At 41.4% G+C, this 27,434-nt stretch overlaps 1 protein-coding gene across 2 annotated transcripts; it reads right to left on the minus strand.

Annotated features, from left to right (window-relative positions):
- Window positions 1-14,227: 14,227 nt before the first annotated feature.
- LOC111188557 (probable RNA-directed DNA polymerase from transposon BS) lies at window positions 14,228-24,886 on the minus strand. Of its 2 annotated transcripts, XM_049475084.1 has the most exons (3): window positions 24,653-24,886; window positions 20,622-20,689; window positions 14,228-20,519 (listed from the first exon to the last, which is right to left on the minus strand). In XM_049475084.1, the coding sequence occupies exon 3, from the start codon at window positions 17,063-17,065 to the stop codon at window positions 14,555-14,557; it is 2,511 nt and encodes an 836-aa protein (XP_049331041.1). In that variant the 5' UTR covers window positions 17,066-20,519; window positions 20,622-20,689; window positions 24,653-24,886; the 3' UTR covers window positions 14,228-14,554. The 2 variants fall into 2 exon arrangements, 1 of the variants encoding a protein (XP_049331041.1); XR_007437949.1 differs by lacking the exons at window positions 14,228-20,519; window positions 20,622-20,689 and adding an exon at window positions 24,154-24,282.
- Window positions 24,887-27,434: the final 2,548 nt, after the last annotated feature.

A 27,434-nucleotide genomic window follows, 5' to 3' on the forward strand; every position in this document is an offset into this window, starting at 1 on the left:
TTAAATGTTTTCTAAAATCACAAGGAACATTTTTTTTTTTTTTTACACATAATCCTGGCTTAGTCCGTTTGGGTCTGAACCAAAGTAGCAGCTGAGAAAGGGGCCGTGAAACATGGTCTGGACCAAAGAAACTATGAATGATCTGACCAAAGGAGGTGGTCTCGGTCTGGATCTACAGAGCCATAGACCGGTTTATCTGTAGTGCACTTTCAAAACAAATTTCAGACAGGTTGTCCTCAAACATAAAAAAAAGGTTCCTTTGGGCACACAGCTTTATGGCTGCATACACTGATGCTGGTGATTGCTGTATCTACTATAACTTTAGATTAACTCTTATTTATAAACAGAAGTAAAAGGAATTTGTGGGAAATCATTTGTGTGTGATACACTTGCCTTCAAAGGGGAGTTGAATATTGGCAGAGACAGAATAAAGCACCTGGAAAACAAACTCGCTAAACAGACAACATTCTACAAACCAAAATAATGTACAGCATTGGGGAATACAACCACACTTAGTCTGCTCACTAAACTGCAGTGAGAAACAAAAACTAACTGGACCAAATATGTATAATATTGCAAACGCAAGAACTATTTTGCGGACTCAGATTCAGACTCTCAGGTTTTAAATTTTTTATCATGGGTATGAATCAGAGACGTGCACAGGAATCTTGAAGGGCAGTTGCTCTAACCTGAAGAAAAAAAAAGAGTCTCTCTCTCTCTCTCTCTCTCTCTCCTGTATTCGTCTCTTTTCCGTGGGCATTTCTAATTTTCTGCATTAACACAACGTGCATGTGAATAATTTGAATATTGCTTTATGTCCGTCATTCACCTTGCTTGATAAAATGAAATATTATCAGCTGCATGTTACTTAGTTTGGTTAGCCTCCCACAAAACAACCTGAGCCATGTAAAACGTTGACTGCAAGCTAGCTGGCTGTCTGGGTTTTTTGCTACCTAAACGTGGCGCAGTAGATGGCTGTCAGACTGTCAGATTATTTAGGATCACTAAACGTCCTAAACTCAACGACATTGAATTTTAGAGAAGTTGATTGTGATCATGTCTTATAATACTGCTGTGAAGGCTACATTTCAAGCTCACCTTCAGGGCAGTTGCTCACTCCCACGGCATCTTCAAACTCCTGTTTCTGCTAGTCGGCTGAAGCACCGCCCGGTCGTGTGCTGCACTTTTTTTTTTTTTCTAGTGAAGTGTGCTGCGTGTCCCCCGCTACTCCCTCCCATCTCTCGAGGTGTCTGAATCTGAAGGATTGACTCTTTGTTTTACGAAACTTCAATCAAAATTATGAATTATAAAGACAATCTTGTTGAAATATGAAATCATATTTGCCTATATTATTTTTCCCCTCCCTAGGAAGGACAATATCAGCCAAGGACGGCAAAAGGGCAGTTGCCCAAGCACATTGGGCCATAGCATCTGCACGTCACTGGTATGAATATCTAGAAGCCTGCCATCTTCCTTCATTTGTTCAACTGCACTTCTGAGGTCTGGTTTGTTTAAAACCACAGCTTTGCGCTGCTTTGCAAAATCTTACAGTGTATGCCCTTTTTTCCCCTTGTGGAACATAGCTCGTATTTGGAAATACTTTCCAGGATCCAACGCTTTCAGCTCGGCAATTGCTGCTGTGTCAACAATTGTTTTGCGATTGACACCAGCATAGCTGTAGGCATCAGTCTTTGACATTCCCCTGGACACAGCCTTTAGCACACATCTGTACCTGGAAATGGCATCTTCAGTCTTTAGGACTGCAAAAGAGATAAAAAGTATAATTATCTTGCCAATAAAAATTAAGCAGTTTGACTGGCATTATATCATAATGTGAAAATGGCATTTGGGATGAAGAAAAAAGTGAGAGAAAAGCAGCTATTGTTCAGCACCGTTCAGGAACTCCTTCAAGACACTGAGAAAACTATTCCAGGTGACTCTACCTCGAGCATCACAGTCTGTATGGTAGGTTTTTCTGATAAAATGGCCAATGAATTTAGGAACATGGTAAGGTTAATAAATATACTGTGAACTATTTATATGCAAAATAACTTTAAAATACAACAACTGAACCCATGTACCTTTTGTTACCTTTTTTCTTTGTAGAATCCGTGTTCATCTTCTGTTGTCCCTTCTTTTCTTGCTCCTTTTTTTTAGTCTTTGTCTTCAGTGTCACAACTTGTATGAGAAACCTTGGTCATTTTTCGCTTCCTTGCCTTTTCTTTTCTTTTCCTTCAATGCATCACTGCCATCTTCCTTAGTTGCTTCTTCAACAGTTGTTTCTTCTTTCTTGTCTTCCTTTTCTTATGCTTACAGGATAAAGATTCAGAATCATCTGTGCTATCCACTTCCTTATAGCTGCTTGCCGTGTCTTCAGTGCCATCACTGGTGCTTGTGTCTGACTAAGGGCTTCGTTCAGTCAATGTTTTCCTAAATACCAATGCTTAAATAACAATGGTAAAAATACATAATTACAATTGTACATTTTTCAGAATTTAATTATTGTAATATGTGAAATTATATCAAATAATATTAAATAACACTAACAAAAAATGTTGTACCCAGAAGGATGTGTGGGATTGCAACACTATTCAGAAGGAAGATTACAAAAGGATGCCAGGAATAATAAATGATAAAAATGTATACTTTATGGGTGGTATTTGAACTATACATACAAAAATCATGTGTAACGCAACATAACAGACATCTCGGCATGGAGGTGTAGAGGTTCCTAACGGTGTCCTCTGAAAATCCATCCCATGCAGCTTGAATATCCTCAGAGCATCTGCAGATTTTCCCGAGGTGTGGAGTGTTGATAACCCAGATGTGTGCATGTCTCAACAAATGATTGGTCTTGGCAACAACCACATTGCCTCCACACATGGATTCCTTAGTCATATCAACCAGGACAAAAGGGGATTGAAGATGACGCTGAAAGAGTTAAGGGCAATCTTTGTAATGTCATGCGTATGTATAGTCCTGGTCCAGGGTGCTGGCTCAAACAGGCTAAATGATGGAGGGCATCACTGCTCACTGAATGTTTGAAATCGTGGGTGCATATTGGGCAATCTGTTGGTTCTCCCAGATCTTACATGATACAAGTGTGTGCCTTCTTCTACACACTGCTGGCAACTGCGTGCTAAGGTTAACCCTAACCCTAATCCTAGCCCTAAAATGAAACAACTCTGGAACTATTTTAACTGCTGGATGCTTCAAAGATATTTATCGAAATATATAAATAAAGGTAATATAAGTTTTCCGATATTTCAAAACCCCCCGAAGGTCACATTAAGCCAGTAACTACATGCCATGTTCTGATTTTAATAGCTGAAGACCAGAGGAACTTACAGATATAATACACACTTCATATAAGACAGCAGAATTAGGCCTGTTGCGATAACTACGTTATCGACTTATAATACAATTTTTTTTACCGCAATCATTTTTGCCGACGTAAATAATAGCCAATGGATTCCTGCATGGGTTTGTTTACAAGAGAATTAACCGCAGCTAGATTCAGTAACCTACACTGTGCCGCTCTCTCGCCGGCTCTCTGTCTGAGGCGAAGACGAATCTGTCAGACAGCGACATCTATCGGTTAGGAAATCACTGTAGTGCATGCAGACCTTATGCATCAGTGACTGTTCGTCCACACACACAGCTGGAACAGATTAGATGTATTACCACTGCTAGTTGGCACCACTCTCCGGCACAATTTTCAGCAAGCGAAAGTCTGAAATCTTCAAAACTCGAACCAAATCCTCACCACTGAATCAGTGCCTTGCAAAATTATTTGGCCCCCTTGAACTTTTTAACCTTTTCACAGTCTCTAACAAATATATGAAATTATATATATATATTTTTTTGGAGAATCAACAACAAGTGTGACACAATCGTGAAGTGGAACTAAATTTAATGGATATTTTTAACTTTTTTTTAGAAATAAAAAATATATTCGGCCCCTTTACTTTCAGTGCAGCAAACTCACTCCAGAAGTTCAGTGAGGATCTCTGAATGATCCAATGTTGATCTAACTGAAGATGATAAATAGAATCCACCTGTGTGTAATCAAGTCTCCATATATATGCACCTGCTCTGTGATCGTCTCAGAGTTCTGTTTAAAGCGCAGAGAGCATAAAGACCAAGAAACACACCATGCAGGTCCGAGATACTGTTGTGGAAAAGTTTAAGCTAATTTAAAGCTGGATTTGGATACAAAAAAGATTTTCCAAGCTTTAAACATCTCAAGGAGCACTGTGCAAGTAATCATATTAAAATATATAAAAATCTACCAAGACCTGGCTGTCCCTCTAAACTATATAACTTTTTTTTAATATTTATTAAAAAAATATATTATTCAATTTTAAAGAAAACTATTGTGAGTTTGTATATATGGTGTGTCAAATAAATGACTTTGGAATGCATTTACATGAAATGCACTTGTGTATACTCTTCAAAGGGCTGAGTGGTCTGATTCAGCCTTATTATGTAACCTTAGTCATAGTAATAATAACAAACTAAAAGTATTGGTATTTGTATTGTATCGGCAGTTTTAAATCGTTTAAGTTTTATATAGGAATCGGATCGGAGCTGCCATCACACATGTGGAAGAAGGTGCTCTGGCCAGATGAAACCAAAATCAAACTTTTTGGTCACAATGCAAAACTTATGTTTGGCGTAAAAGCAACACAGCTTATCACCCAGAACACACCATCCCCACTGTCAAACATGTTGGTGGCAGCATCATGGTTTGAGCCTGCTTTTCTTCAGCGGGGACAGGGAAGATGGTTAAAATTGATGGGAAGATGGATGGAGCCAAATACAGGACCATTCTGGAAGAAAACCTGTCTGCAAAAGACCTGAGAGTGGGACGAAGACTTATCTTCCAACAAGACAATGATCCAAAACATAAAACAAAATCTACAATGGAATGATTTACAAATAAATGTATCCAGGTCTGTGGAATTTCTGTGGAAAGAGCTGAAAACTGCTGTTCACAAAGCTCTCCATCCAGCCTCACTGATCTCCAGCTGTTTTGCAAGGAAGTATGGGGAAAAATTTTTGTCTCTCGATGTGCAAAACTGATAGAGACATACCCCAAACGACTTGCATCTGTAATCACAGCACAAGGTGGCGTTACAGAGTATCAACGCAAGGGGGGTGAATAATATTGCACGCCCACTTTTCAGTTTTTTATTTCCAAAACCGTTTAAAATATCCAATAAATTTTGTTCCACTTCACAATTGTGTCCGACCTGTTGTTCATTTTTTACAAAAATTACAATTTCATATCTCTATGTTTGAGGTCTGAAATGTGGCAAAAGGTGGAAAAGTTCTAGAAGGCCGAAGGCACTGTATAGACTCCTGTAACCTGGGAGTGCCAGTGTATGATGATCCAACACAGGCCGTGTTTTTTATACTGCTGATATTGATATTGAAATTATATCATCATGACCACAATTAAGAAATATATCATTATATGTATTCTGGCCATATCATTCAGCCTTGGATGACCTTATATAGTCAGTCAGGTACAACAATAAGGTCCCTCTTTGCCTACATCGCATTACCGTCTGAGCATGAAACTTGAATCAATTGCATGTCTCATAGTGTCAAGGCAAGTTTAATTCCTGACATTTGATTCCAGTTGAGTGCAACATTTTTTTGGATGACAAGTGTGTGTGGGTGGGTGTATTTGTTGTTGCATATAAAAGTTTAACAATTTAGGTTTCAGTGTCTTGCTCATGACACTCATGAAATTAGATGGGGTAAAACTGGTTAACTGCTGGTTATACATTTTTAAAACACTATGTAAAAATACATACATTTCTTACTTACCATCACTTAATCTATGTTGTAAAAATTGCTTGTCATCCTCAAGCAATCTGACTTTCTCATCAAGGCTCCCCACCTTCACCTTCAGAGTAGTAATTTCTTCATTTGGTCTACGTAAAGCAGCCTGAAGCGTTGGTGCTGCTCCTTCAAAGTGAGAATAAAAGTTTGAAATGTTTTAATGGATAATTTTCCAAAGTTTCAGATCAAGCTTATTTACTTGCACTAAATCAATATTAAATAATGATGGACTTAAGTGAACTGGGGTGCAATTCCCAATATAAGTTACCAATTACAAATGAAATTAAGAACTATGCAACTGTAAAAACATAAGTTTTGCTTTATTTTTGTTTTCACACCTTAAAGTCTAAACCAGAGTCCGCACAAGGGTTCAGTGTTGTTACACATTTAGCATGGTTAGTTTCGTTTTCACACTGCAGTTTTTTGACTGAGTGCACTAAACACCTTTACTATATTCTGTTACCAACACCTACATGAGCTGAGTATCCCTAAATTTCACAATGATTGGTTGGTAGAATGCTGTCAGTTTGGCCCTCTGCCTTTCCAGGTAATGGACCGTATTTGAGCATTTGCAGTACATCACAAAATGAGTACAACATATTCCCCACAGATTATTTTTTTTCTATTTATAAACAAGGGTTAATCTACAGTAACAGAAAATACAGAAATCACCAGCGTAATCTGTTGTACTTCTGCATTACACGCTTGAATGCCAAAGGGAATCTGATTGCAGCAACGCTAATTCCTTTTCTTCTTTTGTTATTTATTATGATCTATAAATAATATAATTAATTTAAATTCTTAAATTATTTTTAAGCTCTGTGTAGCTAGATGAAGAGTTGATATCATTCCAGGAGCCATTGCAATCTGAGGCATTTTACAACCTCATTAGTGCTCTTATTATTCTTGTAGTGTGAAAACCACAACATCTGAAATATTCCCAAGTACAGCACAACCAGTCATGTATAGTAAACATCAGAACAACCTGACACTTGTTGTGTAATTTTAACCAGATATAAGCATCACAATTACACTTCATCTAAGAATGCTACCTGTGTAATTTATGCCAATTGGAATTCACAAGGATTATCATTTACATAAATTTAACTTAAATACTCTTTTCTATTATTTAAAAGTATATGGATTAATCAATTCAATCTACACATCATGGTGCTGGTTTAATATCTTAAGTGGATCCCTTGAATTTTTTTTTTCTGGAGCTGGGTTTTCCATGGCTGCAGGTGGATTTAGGCACTGAGGGATTTCTGGTGACACTGTCAAGTCTACTGGCCAGGCATCTTTAAATGCTGTGTAAAAACAAGTACAACATTAGGGTGATATTTTAATATGGTAATTTAACCCTTTCAGATCCTGCATCTATTATAATAGACAATGTATTTTATTTATTTTTAAATGTTTTGTTGCACATAACACTATTTGAGAGCTGTTGTCCATCCGAATACATAATGAACAAGTTTATAAAATATATAGATTTTATAGTTGAATATTGGAGTCTTCTTTCTTGTACATTACAGACAGACATTCTAACATTTCTTTCCATTACTGGAACTAAGGTTCTGGAGGCCGATATATACATACTAAGTTACATCATTGGTTATAACTTGATTAGAATAATTCAATGTGTCTTTAAACGGTAGAGTGTACCGCAGCCACCACACCTAGCAGGAGTTGACTCCTGCTCCTTCTGTGTGATGGCTAGCATTGAAGTTGCTCCCCTCCAAAGGTCTTCCAGTGAAGCCAGAGCTGCACGGCGTACACCCGTCAGCTTCATTGGGTTTTCAAGTGGGCACCCCACTTCATGGATGTTTCGTCAACAAGCCCACGACACCTCGGTGGGGCTTGACAGCAGAACCAGCGTCCTGGAACTGCTCCCTCTGTCGATCTGGGACCTACCGTGCAACTCTACTCCCCTCCTCTCTGCCTACCTGGCTCCGCCAATGTTCACTCCGCTTCAGCCACAGCCACCTAGATGCCTGCTCTGCCTGCTTTGAGATGCTATTCACTAGGTTCTTGCGGGTTGCACCTCTTACCCCAAGACTGCCTAGTGCTCTCCAGAGGGACTGACCTGGGAACCCCCTGCACCCCATCTCCACTGGTAGGTTCCAGGCTCTCCAGCCCCTCTGCTGGCTCTCTGCAATGAGTGGCTGGTACTTCCCCAACTTGCGCTGATGTGCCTCCTCTATCCTCTCCTCCCAGGGTACCGTTAACTCTATCAAAGCCATCTGCTTTGTTGCAGGAGACCAGAGCACAATATCTGGTCGGAGGCTGGTGATGGCAATTTCTTCTGGGAACCTGAGTTGCCTTCCCAGATCCACTCTCATTTCCCAATCATGTGCCGTGCCAAGGATCCCTGCGCACCTGTCCTCCTTGCCCGCCTTTTCCCCTGGCCTAAGAAAACCAATGAAACGGGGGCCTTTGGTTTGGGACTGGGGTCTTTTCCGCTTCCTCTCCTTCTCCAGTCCATCCGCCAGTTGCGCCACCTGAACCTCCCCTCGGTCAGGCTTACTTGGCAGGATGACAGAATATGCTCGAGGTTTGCTGGTCTCTTGCACCATGTGCAGAATGGGTCCTCTGACAACCTCCACCTTTGCAGGTTTGTCGGTGTTGGAAGTACGTCGTACACGGAGCTCAGCAGGAACTTCAATCGATGCCCCTCCATGCTCCAGATGTCCTTCCAACTAAGGGATCTTCCACGGACACTGTCCCACCGCGTCCAGCTGCCTTGCTGCTTCATAGCCACTGCCCTGGCTTGCCTGCTCTCCTCCTCCACAGCTCGGATTTCCTCTTGCACCATTCCCCTACGGTCCTTCCCTTTTCCCTCTTTCCAGCTGGCTCGGGTAATTACTCCAAGGCCCAACCTCCCCTGTGTCACCGTGCCCGTGATGTCGGCATGTTGCAACCGCTCCTCTGCTTCTCTCAGCGCCACGCTGGCGTTCCATTTCCGGCCAGTCCTCACAGTGATGTTTGCTTGTTGCACCGCCTGATCTTCACTGTCACGCAACATCATGACCAACCGGACCTTGGCCGCCTTAAATTCCTCCACGACAGACGTAATAGGCAGCTGTAATTTAGTCCCTGAGCTGTATAACCCCAAAGAGCAAAAGCTTTTGGGGACTGACAGCCATCTCCTGAGGAAGCTATTGATCTTCCTTTCCAAAGCTTCCACTGTTGTCAAGGGAACCTCGTATACAAGCAGTGGCCACAAAAGCCTTGGTAGAATGCCATGTTGATAACCCCAGGCCTTGTACTTCCCTGGTAGGCCACTCCTCACCAAAGCTTGCAGCCACTCTTCTGCCTGGCTGAGCATCTCCTTTACACTTGCCTTGTCGTTTAGGTCAGATCTATACCATCTCCCCAAGCTCTTGACAGGCTTTTCAGTTACCGTGGGGATGTTATCGTTACCGATCTTAAAACGAAAACGATCTATGACCCGGCTCCGCTTCAGGACCAGACTCCTTGACTTTGAGGGTTTGAACTCCATCCTGGCTGCGGCGGTGAGTTCCACCAAGTCCTCCAAGATCCACCTGCCCTCTGGGACTGACCTTGCTGTAATTGTCAAGTCGTCCATAAAGGCCCTGACTGGAACCTGTTGAACTCCGCTTGACAGTACAGCTCCCCGTCTTGGCTTCTCCACCGACTTCACCAGGAGGTTCATTGCTGCCGCAAAGAGAATAACTGAGATTGTACATCCAGTTACGATTCCCACCTCCAGCCTCTGCCACTTGGTAGTAAAGTCTCCAGAGGAGAAGCACATCTTTAAACTCCCAAAGTAGTTCTGGAGGAGTAGCTGGACCCTGCGTGGGACATGGTATGCCTTGAGGGTGTAATCGATCAGCTTATGGGGGACAGTGCCATAAGCATTGGTTAGATCCAGCCACAGGACTGCTAGATCTCCTTGATTCCTCTTGGCGTCCTCAATGATCCTAGAGATGATGCTGTTGTGTTCAATACACCCAGGGACTCCTGGGACTCCACCTTTTTGTACAGATGTATCAATGTACTTGTTGTTTATCAAGAACTGCGTTAATCTCTTTGCCACAACTCCAAAGAACACTTTTCCCTCCACGTTCAACAGTGAGATTGTGCGAAAGTCTTTCAGGCTAGAAGAGTCCTCCTGTTTGGGAATGAAGCATCCTTCAGCCATAAGAAAACTGTCTGGCAACTGGTTCTTCCTCCACACCACCTTGAGGAGCTTCCATAGACGTCTTCTCAGCTTCTCACAGTTCTTATAGACTCTATATGGAATCCTGTTTGGCCCTGGTGCTGACCCTCCCCTGGCCTTCCTAATGAAATCGTTAACCTCCTGCCATCTGAGCTCTCCATTATCGAATGCGATGGACGGCTCTTCTGGACAGAGCAGCTTTCCTTCCAGGTTCAGCTCCTCCTCCCGCCTTGGATCACTGTGCACCTTAAGGAGGTGATCTTCGACCTCCTCCCTTGTGGCCTTCAACACTCCTGTCCTTTTAACTCCAAGGACCTCGGACAAGTACTTGAACGGATTTTTTGTGAACTTCACCTCTCCTGTTCACGTCTCCGTCTATTCCTCCGCTGACACTCTGCTCTGCGCAAAATCTTGATGCGCTCCCTCAAAACCCCTCGCATCTCTGACAGTGCAGATTTTTCCTCATCAGGAGCTTTCCGAAAAGCCTTACTAAGCCTTCTCAGGTCACTTCTGATCTTTGCGATCTCCCCTAAACGCCTGTTTTCTTTACTAGGCTGGGGACCTCTGCACCGTCTCTCCTCCATCCCGAAGCGCTCTGCACCCATGCTCCAGATAATGGTGGACATTGCTTTCACCTTCCTTCCACTGTATCCAGCAAGAACAGCCTCCAGGACTTGATCTACCTCCCTGTCAAATGCCTCCCAATCTTTCCTGGCTGCTGCTGTTGGCCACCTCACTATTTCCCTCCTGGTTTCCCCTCCCTCTGTGGCCTGTGTTCGTCGACTTATTTCCTGGCTGACTTCCTTCTCTTGTTGTTGTAGGCCATCTGGTACGATGTTATGAGCTGAGAGGATGGTGACGCCTTCGTTGTGAGCCTGGAGATTCTGGGTGCTATGGTTTGCCACCCGACCCTGCCTCTCCTCCGTCTCATGAGGTTGCCCTGCGCGTTGCTCACTACTGTGGCGTAGACAACCCATCCTACTCTGGTGTATCTTCAGACCTCTATCGCCTTTGCAGACTTTTCCACATCTACAGACTCTAGCTGTTCCATTGTTCTGAATCGTTGACCTTTGATCGTCATCCATAGTCATAACCGTAGTCTGTCCTGTAGGTCGCTCATCCTCCCCCGCTCTCGCACGACCTAGGGGGTGTCTTACAATAAACCTCTCCATAGCAACTTTAATTGGGTTCCTCCTCGCGGAGAAAGTGCTTTGGCCTGCCAAGCCTTAGCACCCCATCTCTGGTCTTCCCCAGATGCCAGCAGTCTCTCCCCGCTGTCACCACTCTTCCGTGGTTGCCAGCTAGTCTTTCCTAGCAGTCACTGAGTCATCAGAAGTGGAATGTCTTTAAACGGTAGAGTGTACCGCAGCCACCACACCTAGCAGGAGTTGACTCCTGCTCCTTCTGTGTGATGGCTAGCATTGAAGTTGCTCCCCTCCAAAGGTCTTCCAGTGAAGCCAGAGCTGCACGGTGTACACCCGTCAACTTCATTGGGTTTTCAAGTGGGCACCCCACTTCATGGATGTTTCGTCAACAAGCCCACGACACCTCGGTGGGGCTTGACAGCAGAACCAGCGTCCTGGAACTGCTCCCTCTGTCGATCTGGGACCTACCGTGCAACTCTACTCCCCTCCTCTCTGCCTACCTGGCTCCGCCAATGTTCACTCCGCTTCAGCCACAGCCACCTAGATGCCTGCTCTGCCTGCTTTGAGATGCTATTCACTAGGTTCTTGCGGGTTGCACCTCTTACCCCAAGACTGCCTAGTGCTCTCCAGAGGGACTGACCTGGGAACCCCCTGCACCCCATCTCCACTGGTAGGTTCCAGGCTCTCCAGCCCCTCTGCTGGCTCTCTGCAATGAGTGGCTGGTACTTCCCCAACTTGCGCTGATGTGCCTCCTCTATCCTCTCCTCCCAGGGTACCGTTAACTCTATCAAAGCCACCTGCTTTGTTGCAGGAGACCAGAGCACAATATCTGGTCAGAGGCTGGTGATGGCAATTTCTTCTGGGAACCTGAGTTGCCTTCCCAGATCCAACAAATTAGCTAGTTAGTTAGCTAGTAACCTAGTTAGGTTAGCATGGTTTAACAAGATAGATTGCTATCTAGCTAGCTAGTTAATCGGTTAGCTTAGTGTTATCGGATTGCTTACTTACAGACTGTTTTAGCTAATCGAGGGTTAGTAAGCGAATGTTTGTTTTCCTTCGTGTAAGCACAGATCCATAGCTAACACATATACCCTGCTAGTTTAGCTATAGCTGCATGGCCAGGCTCCGTTCGGTTACTGTTAGCATGCATGCTAGTTAGCTAGGTTAGCTAAAGTAACTTCACTGTTTCCGTTAGCTGCTAGACACACAACTTATTTAGCTACAGTTTTTAACTTACCAACAAAGTCTACATCGATGGCTCTTCGTTTTCGTTCATTAATTCTTTTGCTTTTTCGCTCACCCTCCATTACACTCTCTTCTCCAGACTCAGAGCGAGGACAGCACGGAATAACGATGACACACGTTGGCTCCTCTACTGGCTCAGTTACCTCCAAAAAACGTTCTGAACCTGGATTGCGAGTATTGTCCCACATGACGACAGAGGCCAGTTTAGGAGCTACTCCAGACAGCTGCACATCTCTTAGTACCCTGATTATGTTTCGCTGTTTCATTTTAAAATATCGGTGCATTTAGTTGTTTATTTTATTGAATATTATTAATAATATATATAATTCAAACTTTTCAAAAAACATAAATAAGAAAACCAACAGTCTGTAACTAATACTTCAGAAAAATGTTTAACATTATGAAATAATTGTATTTCTCATCTCACTGAGTACAGTTTTGTTTATAACCCAGTTATGATAGAGATTTTAATTAAAAATATTAATAATATCTTAATAGTGAAATTGACTCATGAGACATTCCAGGATTTTGGTACATTTCAGGGGTGGTCATAGACATAGACTATCAAAAAGTTTGATTCCTCAAGCTCAGGTATCGAAGCAGTTTTTTTTAAATTAGATGCTTAAGTTGGTATGCAATATATTTGGTGCAACCCTGTTACCAATACTTAAAATCCTGTAAAATGTTTTGCAAATCTTTTGCCAACATGTAAAGAAAGACATGACAAGCCAAGATTTGATTTCAGGTAATTACTGGTTTCCTTACATTTTATTGACTTTCAAAGTCTTTCTTAGCTGAAATGTCAAAATTTGTATGTGTTGTGGTTTTATTTTCAGATGTTTGCTGAACTGTACATAGAATGAATTATTCAAACTTTTTAAGGGCAGTGGTATTAACATTTGCAAGATAAGGATATTATACAACATTATTTTAGTTAAAAATGTTACAGCAACAGGGTTGAGGTTGAGTAACAGGGTTGCGGGGGTTGAATGAAAATCTGTAAAGACCCAATAAAATGCCATGAATAGAAGCCCATTACACAGGATTACTAAAATGCTTTTTTATTCACCAAACTTCCATGAAGGCACAAGTAGGAATGTGATTCATCAATGTAGTATCAATAGAACAGTACTCAGCTTTTTAAATTTCATTTTAGATTGAGCTCAACAGGTATGTGGTTTTATACCTCTCCTTTTAAAAGTTTTCACCAAAATCGAGCATGAACTATACAAAATGGAATTCATTAATGTAACTCATCAATGTAATATCATCAAGAACAGTACAAAAATTGTATAAAGATCAGTCTGTTATCATTTTATACTGAAAACCTCTTTTATACTTAAACCTCTTTTTATAATATTTTCAACAAAATTAAACATGAATTATAAAAACTAAACATGATTTTTTTAAAGAAATGAGCCAATTGCTTTTTAAAAATAGCATTTATTATTTAATTGCTTGCCAAAGCTACTTTACCATCTAAAATACACCAGCTAAAATGAGCTAAAAATATTAAGAAAAAACTCCTGTCCACCGAATTTGGTGCGAATCCATCAAAAAAAAATCGGCCATCTTGAAAGTGTTGGCCTCTAAATGTAATGAATTCATGTGCCAGTCCCAGAGCATGAGCACACCGAATTCTATCCACCTGTCCAAAAGTTATGGGCCAAACAAAAATTATCCATCTTGAAAGTCCTAGGATGGCTTTGAAATATTTTAGGGTGGCTTGAGCTCCCCTAGAATTGGGCTAAGGATGTCCATGATTGTGACTATAATTTCACTTAAAATGTTTAATTAGAAGTCAAAGTCAAAGTGTTTTTTATTGTCATTTCAGCTATATACAGAGTACACAGTGAAACGAAACAACGTTCCTCCAGGGACCATGGTGCATATAAACACAGTGTAGACAGAACAATAAGTGCAACAGTACAAAAGTGCAGACAGACAATACAACACAATACAGACAAAGAATAATAAATAACAAGACAGTATGCAAATTATGCAGTGTGCAAAAAAAAGACCAGTGAGGTAGTAATCACCTCTATTACACAGTGTGCAATAGAGTCCAGTGAGGTAGAAGTAAGTGGTAAGTGGGGTAAGAGTGTGTGTGCATGTACAGAAAAACCATTCAGTCTCTGCAGTTGAGGAGTCTGATGGCTTGGGGGTAGAAGCTGTTGCAGAATCTGGTCGTGCTGGACCGGATGCTGCGGTACCTTCTTCCCGAAGGCAGGAGGGAGAACAGTTTGTGTGAAGGATGGGTGGGGTCATTCACAATGCTGGTTGCTTTGCGGATGCTGCGGGTGGTGTAAATGTCCGTGATGGAGGGGAGAGAGACGCCGATGATCCTCTCAGCTGTCCTCACAATACGCTGGAGGGTCTTGCGGTCAGAGACGGTGCAGGTCCCAAACCAGGCAGTGATGCAGCTGCTCAGGATGCTCTCAATGGTCCCTCTATAGAAGAGTGTGAGGATGGGTGGAGGGAGATGGGCCTTTCTCAGCTTCCGGAGGAAGTAGAGACGCTGCTGGGCTTTCTTGGCTGTAGAGCTGGTGTTCAGGGTCCAGGTGAGGTTATCTGCTAAGTGGACACCAAGGAACTTGGTGCTCTTAAAAATCTCCACAGAGGACCCGTCGATGTTGAGTGGAGAGTGGGTGTGTTGTGCGCTCCTGAAGTCAACAACCATTTCCTTTGTCTTGTCCACATTCAGGTGAAGGTTGTTGACTGTACACCAGTCTGTCAGCCGCTGCACCTCCTCTCTGTATGCTGACTCGTCGCCTTTGGTGATGAGACCCAGCACGGTTGTATCATCGGCGAACTTGATAAAGCTGTTAGAACTGTGTTTTGCAGCACAGTCATGAGTCAGCAGGGTGAACAGCAGAGGACTTAGGACACTGCCCTGGGGGGCCCCAGTGTTCAGTGTGATGGTGCTGGAGGTGCTGCCCCCGAACCGGACTGACTGGGGTCTCCCCGTCAGAAAGTCCAGGATCCAGTTGCAGAGGGGGGTGTTGAGGCCGAGCGAGCTTAGCTTCCTGATGAGGTTCTGTGGGATGATGGTGTTGAATGCTGAACTGAAGTCTATAAACAGCATTCTGACATAAGTGTCCTTCTCCAGGTGGGTGAGGGAGAGATGAAGGGTGGTGGTGATGGCATCGTCCGTGGAGCGATTGGGACGATACGCAAACTGCAGGGCGTCCAGTGAAGAGGGCAGTTGTGTCTTGATGTTCCTCATGACTAGCCTCTCGAAGCACTTCATGATGATGGGTGTAAGTGCAACGGGACGGTAGTCCTTGAGGCAGGATACTGTGGACTTCTTCGGCACGGGGACGATGGTGGTGGACTTGAGGCACGTTGGGACAGTGGCGCTGCACAGGGAGATGTTGAAGATGTCCGTGAGAACATCTGTCAGCTGGTCTGCGCACTCCCTGAGCACTCTGCCAGGGATGCTGTCTGGTCCTGCAGCTTTCCGTGGGTTGACTCTGCGCAGAGTGTTCCTCACGTCCACTGCAGTCAGGCACAACACCTGCTCGTCCGGCTTGGGCATAGTCTTTCTCAACAACGTGTTGTTTTGTGCCTCAAACCGTGCATAAAAGTTATTCAGGGCATCAGGGAGGGAGGCATCACGTTCACAGGACGGTGGCATTGTCCTGTAATTGGTGATTGCCTGGATGCCCTGCCACATGCGCCGCACGTCACCCGTGTCCTTGAAGTGGCTGTGGATTCTCTGGGTGTGTGCGCGCTTTGCCTCTCTGATGGCTCGTGACAGGTCGGCTCTCTCTTTCCTCAGGGCCACCTTGTCACCCACTCTGAAGGCGGAGTCGCAGGTCCTCAGCAGCGCACGTACCTCAGCAGTCATCCAAGGCTTCTGGTTTGGGCGTGTGGTGATGGTCTTGGAGACAGTGACATCATCAATACACTTGCTGATGTAGCCAGTGACTGATGCTGCATACTCCTCCAAATCAACAGAATCGCCTTCAGTAGCAGCCTCCCTAAACATGTCCCATGCAGTGCACTCAAAACAGTCCTGAAGGGCAGAGATGGAGCCTGCCGGCCAGGTTTTCACCTGCTTCTGAACTGGTCTGAACTGGAATTTAGGGAGCACTGACTTGAGATTTGCGTGGTTGAAATCTCCGGCGATAATAAACAGTCCGTCTGGGTGTTTGTTCTGCAGATCGCTGATAGTCCGATAGAGTTCACACAGAGCCTCTTTAGCATTAGCACCAATGCTAGCGCTGGGTGGGATGTAAACAGCAGCTATTAGCACGGCGGAGAACTCCCGTACTAAATAAAAAGGCCTGCACTTGACTATGAGGAACTCCACCAGCGGAGAGCAGTGTTTAGCGACAGTCACAGCGTTGTTACACCATTCCGTGTTGATGTAAACACACACGCCTCCACCGCGGGTCTTCCCAGGTAGAGCCGCGCTCCTATCCGCTCTGAGCGCGGTTAGCCCGGCTAGCTGAATGGCGCTGTCCGGAATGTTGTCGTTCAGCCACGATTCCACAAAAACCAAAACACAGCAGTCTCTGACCTCACGCTGGGTAGTTCGCTGGAGTCGGATGTAGTCCAGTTTATTGTCGAGGGAACAGACGTTTGCCAGAAAGAGCGATGGTATAGCTATGTATACAAGTTCAAGGACAAACATGGTTATATAAGTATATAAAGTAAATTTTGGCTCTACTCATTATTAGTCTTACAATATGAGTAAAAGGGTTGTGTTCACTGAGTGACACAAACAACTTACCCTTGGTCTTGCCATGTGGGCAGAAAATGTCCTTGTGATGTAACTTCCTTTGTGCCAATAGACAAATATTTTTAACTCTTTCTCTGCCCGGTAAAATTCCTTATGGTAACAGGGTTGCACGCATGTTGTGGGACACAACTTAATAGCATAAAAACTGTAACATGCAATACAATGTAGACCAAAGAAGTTGTTTTCATAAGTAAAGGAGATGCATATCAATAATATACAAGAGGAAGGAATTTATTTAGAGCTTATTTTCATTGTTAAATTTGCCAAAGGAGTTGGTCACCCAATGTGTTGTTCCTTTGTTTAGTCTGATGCTATTTCATCATAAAGCAATACATGCTGGACACATAAAGAAAAAATAAAATACACCTTGAAATGTAATCAAGGCACAGCTGTATTGCTGTATTGTACTTTAAACATAAACTCCTCCTTTAAATGTAATACTCACGGATGTGAGGAAAATGTGCCACAATGAAAAGCGATAGCTCCAGTGCGCTGCTTTAATGTCACCCAACCTCTGAACAGAAAAAACATTGTGTGTGGATTTGTATTTAAAGAAAGAAACACTGAATTTGTGTCAGAATTGCACTTAAAATGCAATTACCTCAACTGCATTGTATTCCACTGTGTGGCGCTGCAAACTAGTAAAGCAATAACGATTGCATTCCCTCTAACTGCAGCGCTGTAAGAGTGTCAAAATTAAATCCAATCATTGTCCAATCAAAACGCTCTCCACAATTTGGGGAGGGGAGACACCAGTCAGAAGCAGACGCTCGGAGTTGTACCAGAAGAAAAGTCTTTCCGCGACAGGATAAAAGAGGAAATAAAAATTTTATTTAACATATTGAAGCTGGGGCAGTTACAGACGACTATGTGCTGCTCAGAGTGGAGTGGAGTTTAGAGAAGACGGTAATGTTCCCACATTTAGCGAAAAAGACTTCCACGAAACGTCAAACAATGCGCTAAGGCATGTTCTGAAACAAATCCAGCAGTCCAACCATAGATATATACACACACACACATTTTTTAATAAAGAACTTGAATGTGAATTAGTTCACAGTATGTGTCTTGAACGGCAGACATCACTGTAAATGAATGTTGGCTAGTTATTAACATACTGGCAATGACGCGAAGAGCGCAGAGCAACGACGCGGAGAGCGCGGAGCAACGACACGGAGAGCGCGGAGCAATGACGCGGAGAGCGCAGAGCAACGACGCGGAGAGCGTGGAGCGCGGAGCAACGATGTGGAGAGCGTCGAGCGCAGAGCAACGGCACAAAGAGGACCATATCTGGCCTGAGACTAGTGTTGGCTATCTCTTACGGGAATTTAAGCCGCTTCCTCAGGTCTGCCTGCATCTCCCAGTCATTCGCTGTAGACAGGATACCCTTGTTCCTCCTTAATGTGGCTGCGCTCTCACCTGGCCTGACAAAATTTACAAGGTGGGGCCCCGGTGGAAATATCTTTTGGCTTTCTCCTTGCCTGCTCGACCCCATCTGCCAACTTACCAAGATTTTATCGTGCCACCACCGGAACTTCCCGTCAAGTTGAGAGAACATGCTCCAGTTTAGTTGGTTTCCCACAGAGCTTACAGCTGGGGTTCTCTGCCAAACCCTATGTATGGAGCTTTGTAGGAGTTGGAAGAACATCATAGACTGAGCACAGCAGGAATTTATTCGATGTCCCTCCATGTTCCAGATGTCCTGCCAGGTCACAATCCTTTCTCTTGCTCCCTCCCACCTTGTCCAGCTGACAGTCTACAACTGATGTTACAGGCAGCTGTAACTTGCTGCCTGTGCTATACAGTCCAATGGAGCTAAAGCTTCTTGGGATGCCCAACCACCTCCTTAGGTAGGTAGTAATTATTCTCTCCAGTGCCTCGACCGTGGAAACAGTTACTTCGTAGACAAGCAGTGGCCACAACCGCCTAGGGAGTACCCCATGCTGGTACCCCCAGGCTTTGTACTTGTTGGGTAAACCGCTTTTGTTCAGGGTTGTCATCCAGATGTCTGTTTGACTAAGCATCTCCCTCATGCTCTGCTTGTCATTAAGGTCTGCCCTGTACCATTTCCCTAAGCTCTTCACTGGCCTCTCCTTTACTGTCAGGATCATGTTGTCTTTGATCTTAAAGCGGAACCGGTCCTGGACACGTCCTTTCCTCAATATCAGACTTCTGGACTTTTCAGGTTTAAACTCCATCCGTGCCCAATCTCTTTGCATCTTCTATGATTTTGCTAGTTATGCTGGTGTGCTTGAGACACTCCACCCTTTTGGATTGATGTATCTATATACTCATTGTCCAACATAAAAGTTGTCACCCTCTTGGCCAGAATCCCGAGGAAGATCTTGCCTTCGATGTTTAGGAGTGAAATTGTCTGGAATTGCTTGATACCTACAGAGTCTTCTTCCTTAGGAAAAAAGCATCCCTCTGCCACCAGCCAGCTGTCAGCAAGGAAATTCTTCCTCCATGCCACTCTTAGTAACCTCCAGAGTCGTCTTCTAAGCTTCTCATAGTTTTTGTATACTTTAAATGGAATGCCGTTAGGCCCTGGGGCTGATCTTGCTCTGCTCTTTCTAATAAAATTTTTTAACTTCCTGCCAACTCGGTTCTTCAGTTCTGAAACAAATGTGTGGTTTGGCTGGTTTTATTAGCTTCTCCATGTCTCCCAAGGTCTCTTCTCTTCTGGGGTCACTGTAAACGTGGTGGAGGTATTCCTCTACCTCCTCCTTTGTTGCCTGCAGCTCCATAGATCTTTTTTCCCCCAGAAGTTTTCCCAGATATTTAAATGGGTTCTTGGGGAAGTCTGTCCTTTCCTTCACCTGCTGCTTCCTGTCCCTCCGATGACATTCAGCTCTTTGCAAGGTTTTATTATGCTCTCTCAGGTTGTCACGAATTTCTGTAAGGCCAGATTTCTCCTCTGCTGATGCTTCCCGGAACGCCTTCCTCAGTCTCCGTAGATCACCTCTCAAGACTGCTATATCCTTCAAACGTCTGTTTTCTTTTGGCTGGACCTCTGTTTTGGCTTTCAGCTCTTTCTTTCCATAATGTTCAGCACCCATACTCCAGATGATGGATGCCATGGCCTTGAACTTCTTGCCTACATCTCCTGCCAGTGTTGACTCCAGGACTTGATCTACATCATAGTCGAACCTTTCCCAGTCTTTCCTCATCCCTGCAGCAGGCCAATTCACGTGATGCTCCTACACCAGCGTCCTGTCCAGGTTGTATAGCCTTCTGAATCCCTTCAGTTACTGTCTGTTGCCTTTTTGTCCTCCGATACATCAGCTGTGCCGTCCCTGCCTCCCTCATCGTCATGTGCCAGGAGATTCCGAGGGCTGTGGTTTGCCTCCTAAAAAATAAAATAAAAATAATATTAATCTGTTTATTATATGGGCAAATAAGTATCAGTATTTATATTTCCTGTATATAGTGGGCTGGAATTTCGCATTACCTCTTTTTGTGTCCACATATGTGATGATGTCAGGGTCTCCACAATATCACAGCATAATTTGACTGGACCTTGGGACAGAGTTCAGAGGTCATTTAGCAGGTATGCCTTGTATTGTCCTTTTTTCAGCCTCATTAAACCTTATGCTGTGCCTCTGGCTGTGGATTGTACAGGACAGGAGAGACTACAGGTTAATAGAAGAATGTCAAAAATTGTTCAGAAAGTGCTGTTTTATATGAATTTACAGAGCATTCTTGGTATTAACCTTTATTTTATTTATTTTTTTTACATTTTTCTTTTTTTTTTACAATCAGAAAAAGCTAATAGCTAAATAGCTAAAAGCTAACTGTGACTGTCCAAATCACATTTCACAAAGTTAGATTTTAATTAAAAACAAGCACATTTCTGTTTAATCGATTACATATTAATAACCACAATGTCTACTTGTGAGTATACTTAGATAAAAGTTTGTGCATGATATTTTGAAGCCACCATTAACTAAAACATTTTGTCCCAAAAATATATGTCATATGGTGTGACACCATGCTACTTTTTTTAAACGGGCTATTGTTTGGACACCTTTAGGGAGTAGGGGTTCTCCTTCTTTCAGGAGGAAGAAAAACATCTCAGAAGCACACTGAAAGTTACAGGATGAATTATCACTCCTTATTCTTTCATAAAAATTAAGTATATCCAGCACTCCTGCTTTAGTTCTATTTTGCACTGGAAAATGTGTGACACATTTTACACAAAAATGCCCAAATTAAATTACTTTTCAGTCAATATTACCTTTAAACCTGTATTGTCATATTGTAGTTAGCATGGTTTGCGATGCTAGCATGAAGCCACATTGCTTAAAGTCATGCTTAGTACATAAAACGTCATATGGTGTGACACAACCTTGTATGGTGTGACAGGTTTTTCTTGTCACAGTATATGATATGAACTGCATTTAAATACATAAATAATGTTATTAGATACATATGCTATAGTTTTTTTTATTATTTCATTCATGTAACACATTTTATGGTGTATTATTCACAAATGTAATATTAATACAGCAACACTCACTCATTCATGGAGTTTCACTCACTTTTTAAGTTACTCCTGAATGCAAAAGGAAAAGTTCAGTCTGACCCAGTTTCAGTCCACTGTAGCACATCTGAACATCAGCACAAAACCAGGAAAGGCATATATTATAAATACATGGTTCTTCTGTTTGTTTCTTTAAGTAGAAGCCAAATGTGTCACAATGTTTATTGGCACACTGTTTTTAGCAATACATCAGCTTTCCGATCGATTATTGTTTTGCTCATTCTCATTTTAAAAAGAAATGATGATTGCATATAAAAAAGTTCAATGATTTACTAAAGATAATTAGAATTCCTGTAGCTAACAGTCCACATATTAAAATAAAAAGTGCAACATCTAATGAAAACAGTAGTTATTGTCCTATAAACATTCTTCACTATGTTGAGTAGATATCACTTGTTCTTCAACAATTTTGTGATTCTGCTGTAACCGAAAATGATTTTAATCACTTGCCAAACCAAGTTTGTTTGTTGGCTAAATGTAGCTAATACAGATATTTGCATACAGATTGTTTTGTGGTGTGATTCATCATATGACGTGACACCATGTCATATGGTGTGACATTATTAATAAAAAAAAAAAGGATTTTGATTATTTATCATAAACTCTTCAATGTGAAATATGAGGAATAGTGTCAGCAAAGGTAACAATTTTTTTGTACTTTTATAACTAAGTATTCCCAAAGTAATTAAAAATATATTGAAAGAGTTTAATTAAACGTCTTCCTATGTGTGTAGATAATGAAAAATAATGCAAAAGGTAAAGTATTTGCACGTAAACAATGCTATACTTTTATACAGTAATAATAAAGAATCAGGATAAATTGACTTACATTGTCACATTATACACATTTTTAATTTAAACACAAAAACATTCATGTCACACCATATAACATTTTTTGTCACTAGGATCGTAAAATAATTAACAAACGTAAATTTCAAGAAAAAATCTACAAGACCAGTTGGAAGATTATAATTTTTCAGCCAAATATGTCAACCACCCTTATACATTTCCTTAAAACAGTATACCTTGGTAAAATTATTCACATTTGTACAACAGTGACACTTATCTCACATTATTAGACATTAATGAAATGTTGTCATATTAATATATGTAATAATACATTGTAATAAAATGTAATATCTTTCAACAGATCTTTTTGGACATGAAGAATAAAAGCAGAACACCCCTCAAAAGGAAAGGAAAGGTCAGTCTCATGTTCTATTTTATTTGTAATTACTAGTTAAAAGGTATAATTTTGTACACATGCAAGGTTTGCTAAAGTAGCGCAAAAATATTGAAGAATTTTAAAAAGGGTGACAAGATTGTCTGAATGTGACATAACCTGAGCTTTCTTTAGCTAGCTGTCTAAAAGTCTCTGTTGATTGCCATGAGTGGTAGTGGCTCTGTAATTACAGCCAAGTGTCCCAAAGACTGCAACACACTGCTTGTAGCAGTGTTGTAAAAGTATTTTTTACTGTGTGCTCTGCTTAGACATCAGGTATCCAATTTCTTTACGGCTTCAGCTTCTGAACGCAAGTCCTCACATACAGAAGAGCCTACAAGAAAGATATTTTTGCACCCTTATGATTTACCTCATATATTTGTTAATTCATTGTTGAGAATTAAATGCATGTACATTAACTTGCCAGTTTTTTTATACACCTTGGACCTTTGAAGTCTGTTTCATATTTACAGGTTCTGTTTAGAACTTAGTCAGTTTGGAACTAAGAATTTAGTTGTAAGGTATCAGTTTTCACTTTTTAGTCATCAGGTATCAGTCATCACTTCTCAGTCGTCAGGTATCAGTCATCACTTCTTAGTCGTCAGGTATCAGTCATCACCTCTCTTTTTAGTCATGGGGTACTTGTCATCACTTCTCAGTCATCAGGTATCAGTCATCACTTCTCAACCATCACCTCTCAGTTGTCAGTCATTACTTCTCAGTCATCAGGTACCAGTCATCACATTTCAGTCGTAAGGTTAGTCGTCAAGTACCAGTCATCACTTCTCAGTCGTCAGGTATCAGTTATCACTTCTCAGTCATCAGGTATCAGTAATCACTTTTGAGTCATCAGGTATCAGGCATCAAGTATCATCATATATCATACCCCTAGAGGGAGCCTGCGAGTGAGTCCAAAACGTATGGGGGTGAATGGAGCTAAACAGCAAAAAAGACAAATTAAATATAATAACTATCCTCCTGACCAAATTTATTTTTTTAGTCCTGTTTATCCTACACACAATGCAAATTATGATTTCCTGTATACCTTTTTAATTTGGGGTGATATATTGCTCTCACTCTTGCAAAGGAAATTAGGTTAGAACATAGTCCATTACTATATTTATTGTAATTGAAATAGAGTATGGTACTCAGGGGGTGCTGGCTTGGTAGTTCTTAGAAGCAGGAGGCTCCGGTAAGAGAGCAGGGCTCAGAGAGATGTTCATTCAACAGATCTTTAATAGCCAATTTAGTGTTGAGTACACAGCACTGGGACATCAGCTCGGTACAAGATAGTGTTGTGATCAGAGGTGTGTGTCTGTGGAGCGTAAGTGTATGGTATATGTGTGGCTGTGAACAGAGAAGAGAAAATAAATTACAATGTGTATAATGTGTCTGCCTAACACATAAACAGCAGCTGAGACTCACATCTCTCATACTGATTAAATTTAGTGCAAACTAATCACACAAAGCAGTTACTCTACCAATAAACACACATTAATAGCTTAACTAAGTGCTTAAGTATTTAAACAGCACAAATATCGACATAGAATTAACATACACACAATATCACTGAATTCAGCTCCTACAGTTCACTCGGCTAATTACTCATGTTCACTACTGGCATTTAGCATATAGAGAAATGGATAAAATATAGCGTAAATATATGAACTAATTACCAAATATGACTCATTAGAGAGATATTTACCAAGAAACTTACTTTGGTCAAATTGACGCACACAAATGGTGAATTTAAAGAGTATTTGCCACCAAACACACAGTGCAGCTGCTTCCAGCTCGGTAGACTGCACGAGGGAACTACAGGAGCTCGCAAGGGACAAAACACAATCTAACACTTAGAAAATAACAATTACTGTGGGGCTTTGGCGCCATCTAGTGGGCGTCTATGAACTACACCTCACTAAATTAACTGAAATATAATCAATAAGACTTTCCTACAGTAATATTAAAATATTTGTTGTGTTAAATATAGATAGATACTGAAAGTGAATACAGCTTTGTGCAGCCTTCGAAAAAGAGATTTGTGCTCATTTAGGGCATAGTGTCAGCACTTAAAGGTATGTAACATACCAGAGTGTGTATTATTTTTTTCTCAACAAAACGTTAATCATCTTCTTATTTTTCCTTCTTAGAGTTACCAGATATTGTGAAAAAACTGAAGGAGGTTGTGTCAGCAATGAAGGTTCCTCCTCTCCCACCAGCACCCTTATGCTCTACAGCATCCAGTGATCTTCAGGCTGCTACATCAGCACCAGTTGAAATAGTAAGGGCAGAGGCAGTATGCATTGAAAATATGTTATACTTTGAGAAAAACATTTTTGCAGCCTGGTATGTGTCAAAGTAACAATTATTTGAATGGCTGGTCCCACATTTTAATAGCAGAGCAAAGGCAAAAGCATGACACGGCCCTTTATAGGGCTCTGTGTACCTTTGGGGAAAAAAAGAAATACCGATAACAAATTTAAATAAACAAACAGATAAATATATGAAAGGTTTATTTATCCAAATATAAAATATCATATAAACTTAATTTAAACAAAAAGTGCAGTATGCAGATATAGTGACTAAAGCACAGCATACATACTGACTACATACATGGTGCTGCAAAAAAAAAAAACAGATTATAAAGATGGAAATCCAGGCAGGAGTATTAAGAGCTGATAAAGCACATTCCCTGTTGTTTTAACACTGTTGGCTGTAATGGTATATTTGCCTACCTAGATTTGCCTAGATATACACAATGCAAAAATATGATTTCCTGTATATCTTTTTATTATGGTGTGATGTATTTCTCACACTCATGCAAAGGCAATAGTGTTAAAATACAGTTCATTACTATGTTTATTGTAACATTAAAATGTTTTTGTGTCAAAGAGTCTGATAGATGCTAAAAGTGAAGAAAGCTTTGTGCAGCCTCCAAATAAGATATCTGTGCTCACTGAGGACAAGTATAGGCACTTAAAGGTACGTAACATACCAGAGTATGTATTATTTGTTTGTCAACAAACATTAAGTAATGTGACATCCCTCAAATTATTTAATCATCTTCTTGATTTCCCAAATATTGAGTTACCAAATATTGTGAAAAAACTGAAGGAGGTTGTGTCAGCAATGAAGGTTCCTCCTCTCCCACCAGCACCCTTATGCTCTACATCATCCAGTGATCTTCAGGCTGCTACATCAGCACCAGTTGAAATAGTAAGGGCAGAGGCAGTATGCATTGAAAATATGTTATACCTTGAGAAAAACATTTTTGCAGCCTGGTATGTGTCAAAGTAACATTTATTTGAATGGCTGGACCCAAGTTTTACCAGCAGAGCAAAGGCAAAAGCATGACACTGCCCTTTATAGGGCTCTGTGTACCTTTGGGGAAAAAAGAAATACTGATAACAAATTTAAATAAACAAACAGATAAATATATGAAATGTTTATTTATCCAAATATAAAATCTCATATGAACTTAATTTAAACAAAAAGTGCAGTGTGCAGCTATAGTGCCTTTGTTTTGACCTTAAAACTCTTTAGTTCAGAAGCTGCTAGAAATAAATTTTCGGACGTAATGTTAAATTTGTCCGACTTCATAGTCACACTTGGTTCAGCAGCTAAAAATCTTGGCGTTATCATAGATTTAGATCTAGCATTCGCTAAACACATATCTAATGTTACTAGAACAGCTTTTCTACATATAAAGCACCCCAACTCTGGAATAATGTTCCCTAATTTGTTCGGGCCTCAGACACTGTCTCATATTTCAAGTCTAGACTAAAAACTTACTTGTTTGGTCTAGCTTTTGTTAATTAATGTTTTTCTATTTAGATAAGGCTGCAGATCCAGGGTTTTCTCACTGTGCTCAGTCAGGTTTACTTAGTCACTCCGGTTAAATTTCATTTGATTTAATTTAAAATGTCTTTTCAAAACATATTATATATGTCTTTCTCCCTCCTCTGGTCGTCAACATGGCGAATGATTTTGGCTTCATTTTCATTGAATGAATGGGAACGGGGAACATAGCATTTGCTAAACACATATCTAATGTTACTAGAACAGCTTTTCTACACCTCTGTAACATTGTCAGGCTAAGAAATGCCTGATCCCTGCATGACTCAGAAAAATAAGTAAATGCATTCATTACCTCATGGCTTAGACTATTGTAATGCACTACTTTCAGAATGTTCCTTCAGTAAGTTAAAGAAACTTCAGTTAATTCAAATTCTGCAGCCAAGGTTTCCTTCCTTCCTAAAACTAGAAAATTTGACCATTTTAGTCCAGTCCTATCAGCTGGTTTAAAGTCAAAGTCCGCAAAGACTGTAAAACTGTCCTGTTAATGTATACAGCCCTACACAGACACCACACAAGTTCTTGCGAGAGCTCATCTCCTATTATGAATCACCGTGATTACTTAGATCACAAGGTGCTGGTTTCTTAGTATTTCCCAGAATTCAGAGTTTTGCAGGAGGAAAAGCACCCCAACTCTGGATTCA

Source organism: Astyanax mexicanus, chromosome 2 (genome assembly GCF_023375975.1).
Source record: "Astyanax mexicanus isolate ESR-SI-001 chromosome 2, AstMex3_surface, whole genome shotgun sequence".
Classification (NCBI taxonomy): Eukaryota; Metazoa; Chordata; class Actinopteri; order Characiformes; family Acestrorhamphidae; genus Astyanax; species Astyanax mexicanus.